Source organism: Lampetra fluviatilis, chromosome 37 (assembly GCF_964198595.1).
Source record: "Lampetra fluviatilis chromosome 37, kcLamFluv1.1, whole genome shotgun sequence".
Lineage (NCBI taxonomy): Eukaryota > Metazoa > Chordata > Hyperoartia > Petromyzontiformes > Petromyzontidae > Lampetra > Lampetra fluviatilis.
This window is the reverse complement of record NC_136311.1, coordinates 4,329,700-4,335,699: the sequence shown is the minus strand read 5'-3', so window position 1 is coordinate 4,335,699 and position 6,000 is coordinate 4,329,700. Positions and strand designations below refer to the sequence as shown.

The following is a 6,000-nucleotide window of genomic DNA, read 5'->3' as shown; positions in this document are numbered from 1 at the left end:
CTCTGGCTCCACGACAGAGCAATGGCTCCACGACAGAGCTCTGGCTCCACGACAGAGCTCCGCAAGGGACCTCTGGGATATGACAGACTCAGCTCCATGAGACATTTGTGGCTCCACGACAGCTCTCCACGAGGGAGCTCTGGCTCCACGAGGGAGCTCTGGCTCCACGACAGAGCTCCGCAAGAGAGCTCTGGGATATAACATAGGCTCGGGCTCCATGAGAGAGCTCTGCTCTTTAGCACCGATCATGAATATAAGGCCACTGCCAAAATGACTGATACACACCAACACAGCAGGTATCTTTGTTACATATTTTTAAAAAAAGACCTTTGAAGGCTTTAATTCTTTATATTATAAAACATACTGTGGTACAGTTAGACAATGTAGGGCTGGGTAGATTCGTCCGGCTATAAACATTATGTACACAGCGCAAGAGTGCTTAACAATGAACCAAAATCACCGCTCGGCATCCATCTCCCAGGCGCGGTCCTGGCAGAGAAGGGGTTAAATTTTAACTTACAAGATATATACAACTCTGTACATTACAGCCACGACTGTTTGGGAAAAAATAATAAATATTCACGCGCTTTAAATTTGTCTAGCACCAAAACAGGCACAATATATAAAGAAAAACAATCGTTAAAAAAAAAAGAGTTGAGGCTGAGTTTAGGGCAAACAAAACAATGGTTGCAGAAAACGAATTTCAGCCCCGGACACATTTCGAGACAGAAAAAAAGAAAAAATCCAAGGTACGAGTTGGAACAGGAGTCACAAAACCTTGCGGCTCTAAAAATGAACTTGCTTCGTGGCATTATTTATTAATGGCCTCCCGTCACGTATTTTCATCAGGTGCATATTGTGGCTCTTGATATATTGAGGGATGGGGGGGGGTTTGTTTTCTATTGAATTCGGAAGTCAAAAAAAATGATTTCGTTATTTTGGTCGTCGATCCCTGCGGGTTAGAATCAGCTCTCCTCCAGACCGAGTGATGGATGCACACGCGTTCTTATCCAGACGCGTTCACAAACACAAAAAACAAACTTAACAGCACTCGCTCGCTCTCGTCCAAGTGTTCGTTTGATCGGTGTGTGAATGATTCTAGTCTTAGTCGAGTCGAAGACGATACGCGTGGAGTTAAAAACAAAAATGCGTCGGCGGATTGCATCTCGTCAGCAAAAAATGCTGACAAAATAAAATCCAGACTAAAATTCCACAGGTTGCCATCAAGACAAGACTCGAAACAGACCTGACGTGGAGACCGACTAAACACCGCTCTCATCCCAACCGAACTGCTCGTCGTGCAGAGCGGCAACATTTCCTCCGTGTCGCGACACCACTCCACCAACGTCTCCGAGGGACCGATCGCTCCTCGCACGCGGGCACACAACCCCCCGAGAAACTTCACAGTTCGAACCGCCTCGCCGATCGCCGGCAACGCCAAAAGACTCGGACCGATATTTCTACAACAGCCAATTCGACAACGGTCACCGTGCGCGTGAAGGACGATGGGCCAGCGCTGCAGATTTCTAAACGCCAGGATAAAACTCGGCCAATTTGCCATCGGTGAAGCATTTGTTAACGCGGTGGCATCGACAAGGGCAGAGAAACACACATTTCTTTCCGGCCAATAAAAACAACTTTTTAGAAAGAATGTATTCGATTTGAGAGCACAACAACCTCGGATCGTCATTTTTACCTCTTGCTGGTGACTCCAATGGACGTTGCCATCACAGTTGCCCACGAAGGGGAGCAGCGATAATACACTTGTCCGGGTCTGGACAGCCACATTGATATCATTATAAATCGAGGGATGTGCTGAAAAAACTCGACAAGCCACAAGATCTGTCCAGAAAGTAGTGGGAGGCTTTTGTTCACAGTCAGTTAATTAAGCGGATGAAAAATGTGATTCAGGTCATTGTGCGACCATGTGTGCGTACACGACACAATAAAAACTATGAAAATGGCATGTAACCTGTTCAAAAAGAAGTTTAGCATGGGTTATATGAATGTGGGGTGATGAAGCCTTTCCAGCAAACCATTCATTCGCAGACGGCGACCATCCTAAAATTACCCGCGGTGCACCATGGGCACAGTGTTCAGAGAAAACGTTGCTCCTGCTTTCCCCCGCTCCTGAGCTTGATACGCGGTAAACATTTAAAATCCCGACGATCGACTCCGGTGTCAAATCCAGGTCCGAGCGTGCGGTGCGAGCACTTCTCCGATCCCGATGGCGTCACGCCGGGCCGCACACCATCTTACCTGTGCCGGAGACCAGCAACCATGCCCGCACACAAGTGACTTCGCCCGGCGAAGCAAACTTCACTCCCGCATCACCCCAACGACAATGACGCGCTGCTCCTAGAGAACCCGAGCGCGCTCCCCACGTCACCGCCAAACCAAAAATTCGGCTAACGTCAAAGTAAAAAAAAAATCACAAACGCCCCATTTAACAGTACTCACGTGTTTCCATTCGCCAGCGCTCAATTACAAAACTATATACAGGACAGAATTACAAAGAGTGCACGGAGAAAGAGCCAGAAGCTCCGGTGGGAGCCCACGCCGCGCAGACTTGGACCCCCGGGTGTCTTATGTACAGCACCAAAGCGATTAAAATACAAGATACGCAAACATCCCCACCCCACCCACCCCAAATGAAAGTGACTTAGAAAACATCGTCATCATAGCTCCCCCCCAACAAAACCCCTAACGCAGTCACTCGCAACAACAAAACCATAAATCCACAATCTCGCACACGAAGAACGCCCGGGCGTCCGAGCCAGCCGGAACGGCAAGTCCCTGCGCCGCGCCGGTAAGGAAGGGACAGATTCTCGGTGGCGACGGGGACACGTGTGTCATATCCGCAAAGTCACACTCGCAAAAACGAAAACTAAATATTCAAGCAACAAACTTTTTCTCCAAAAAAACGGTTTTCCCAGTTTTGCGATCTTCCCGGAAAAAAACCGTGCTCGCTGTTCGCCGCTGTAAACCGTGGAAGAGGTTGAGGGTACTCGGAGGGATGGGGGGGGGGTGTAGCGGTGCTGTCACCCCACCCCCTCCCCTGGCACCCCGTGCCCCCCCCCATGTCAAGTCAACCCGGGGAAAGAAAAACACGTGAACGAGCTCCTCGAACCGGGCGCGAATGACGACGAGAGCTCCGCGGAAAACGCAGAACGGGACGGGGGATTGGGCGTGTAAAAACGTGTGCGCATAATGAAACGCTGGCATGTCGTCCTCCTCCTCCTCCTCGCCAGCATTGAGCAAACAAAAAGAGTTCCACCTCCCTCCTTTGCGAGTGCTTCTCCCGTCACAAAAATATACTATTTACATTTTTTTTGCTTTTGCACGCATTTCAAAAAGTTCACCAGTAGCAGCAATGTGAAAATAAACAATCGGCCTCCTCTCGGCGGTGCCGGTTCCACGTCGTCGTTGTCCTCGTCACCGCGCCGTTCAGACCGGTCGGGCCCTTCGCGTCGCCGTCAAAGGCCGTGGCGCCCCCACGCTCATTTTAGGGCGGTCATCGGTGGGAATCGTCGCTGGCAGTGAAGTTGCTAAATGACTTTCTATCGTCAACAATGCAGTTGTCCAAAATCTGGACAAATCTGACCGCTGCTCTGCCCATGGGCGGCTGCCAATCGGATCACAAGACAGGCGTCACGTGGCTTTATATGGTTACCCGAGGTGATGTGCTCTGTAAAGCAATCACTCTTCATCAAACGCACTTTTTAATCATAGATTTACTGTTTCCTTGGTATGTTATTGCACATGTCGATTTTACTGTTCTGTGTTGGTATGTTTTGCTACTTTCAAGAAAAACTCTATTTTCATTGGCTAGGGGGGAACTCTATGCCTCCATACCAAATGGCGTACCAAGTTGCCACCGTGAATGCGTTTGCTGGAGAAGATTGCCGGTAAACCATTGCCCTAGAATTGCTCAGGTCCTTCACGGCCTTTCACGCGACGCGCCAGTTGCCCTTGCTGACCATCGACCCACACGCGCAGCTCCTGTCCTCGTTGCCGACCCAGGGAACTTAGCCCGCCAGCTCGCCCGCTCGCCCGCTCGCCCTGCCCCATTCGAGGAGGTGAGATCGGCCGAGCTGGTCGGGCGAGCGAGCGAGCGGGCGGGCGAACGGATGATGTGCCGGCGTGGCTAGTTCAGGGTTCCCCGGCAGTTTTCGGCACCGCAGAGACAGGGGATCTTCTCGTCCTCGATCGGGAATTTGTAGTCGTAGGTGATCTCCTCGTTGACGGCGATGGCCTGCTTGGAGTAGATGACGATCTTCTTGTGCGAGTCCACAGTGATGATCTTGGCGTAGCAGTTGGGCTGAAGATGGGGAAAACAAAGCGAACGGGAGGTGAGCGGCGGCGGTCGTCACTGCCAGCCAGCGCACGCGAAGCCGCGGGCTCTGGGTTTTGCGCGCACGAGTGAGAGCGCCACCGTCACTCGGCACGCCGTGTCCCATCAGACGAACCAACCAACAAAGGCTTTGATACGTGACGTGGATAGTTAATAGGGGGGTTGATTAGAAAGCCTGCTATGAAACCAATTATTACGCAACACTAGCCATGCTTACAATCACGTGTGAAACGGATATTTACACCGCATGACAATTAGATGCAAAGATTACACTGAGGCCAACGGATCAGGCACAAGTGTCAAGAAGCTGCACCCTTCAAAACCTCCATATCTAAACATTTGTAGGCCTAGCATAAAAAATTAAACAAAAAATATAAAATAAAAGTTGATACATATTTTTGGCAGCCCAAATGGCCGAATGTTATTTTCAAGATCAAATTAAATACATTTATATTTGTATTCAGCACCCCATAAAATCTGCAGACGCAAACTTCCATAGGCCTAGATTCCAAAAGAAAGATGGTTCACAACGTTCTCCGCTCCTCGCCTGGAGGAGCACGAACAACGGAAGCCTCCTTCGTGAGATCGCGAGGGGAGGGGAGGGCGGGTGAACGCCGCCACTCACGTTGCAGCTGTGGTTGATGAACCGCGCCAGGTTGCCGCACTTGGTCGCGTCGATGATGTGGTCGTGATCCACGCGGAACATGTAGCTGCTGCCGATGCCCTCCTTCTCGTAGTGCCGCTCGCGCATGTCCGCGATGACCTGCGGCGCCACGTGGCACACGATCAGGACCCGCCCTCCCCCACCACCACCACCACCCACCACAAATACGCAGGAGACGACCACCCGAATGTGAAATTGTAGTTGTTGCTCTGCATCTACATCAGCCGCATGGAAGAAGGACCCCCCCCCTCCCCACATCCGTCCCACCCTCCCCCAAAACCCGTCCCACCCTCCTACCAAACCGTCACCCATCGAGGAACGTCGCCCCCTGCCACCCCCTGCCGCACCCCCCCCCCCGTCCCCTGACGTACGCCTGTCCCCCGGAGGTGAATACGCGATGGCATGGCCCGGCCAAACGCGCAAGCGTCTTCTCACGCCGCACAACCACTCGTTTTCTTTAGAACCGCTTCACGTGTTCAATTTGGTGTCCTTCTGCCCTCCGCCGCACACCTTCGATAATCACGGTTGGCTACGTGCGGTGCGAAAGAAGTTCAGCGTACGGTACGGTACATCCACGCGGCCGCTGCTCGCTTGTGGATGGGATGTGTGACTCAAGACGCTCCCTTTACTCGCGCGTCCACGACCGTGCGTGCGCACGATCCATCGACCGCTACTCGCCACGTCTCAGTTCGGCCTCCGCTCAGCTATTCGATGAATTCAAGTTTTTTTTTTCGTTCTCACAATTACGGCGCCTGCAGCATCTTCAGTTGCTTGTCTACTGAATCGCAAAAGTAATGCTGGGAAAGGGCAGCCCCAACTCTGGTAACTTGGCACGCACATCACAGAAGAAGAAAAAAAACCCACTACTTTTCCTTCAATCAAATCAACCTGTCCGTTCAACTCGAGATCGGCACGCAATTTGAGCAACCCAGGCCAAGTCCGAGTCTGCCGTCCCATGGCAACGCGGTATCCAAGGCTGCCC

At 51.7% G+C, this 6,000-nt stretch overlaps 1 protein-coding gene across 1 annotated transcript in view; it reads right to left on the bottom strand.

Annotated features, from left to right (window-relative positions):
- Nucleotides 1–308: 308 nt before the first annotated feature.
- Nucleotides 309–6,000, bottom strand: part of LOC144945453 (histone-lysine N-methyltransferase SETD1B-like) — a 31,891-nt gene continuing 26,199 nt past the window's right edge. Inside the window, exons 20-21 of the mRNA XM_078873969.1 lie at nucleotides 4,980–5,117; nucleotides 309–4,321 (exon numbers count right to left, since the gene is read on the bottom strand). Coding sequence (XP_078730095.1) covers nucleotides 4,148–4,321; nucleotides 4,980–5,117 — 312 coding nt within the window. The 3' untranslated portion in view covers nucleotides 309–4,147. The remainder of the gene's footprint in view (nucleotides 4,322–4,979; nucleotides 5,118–6,000) is intronic.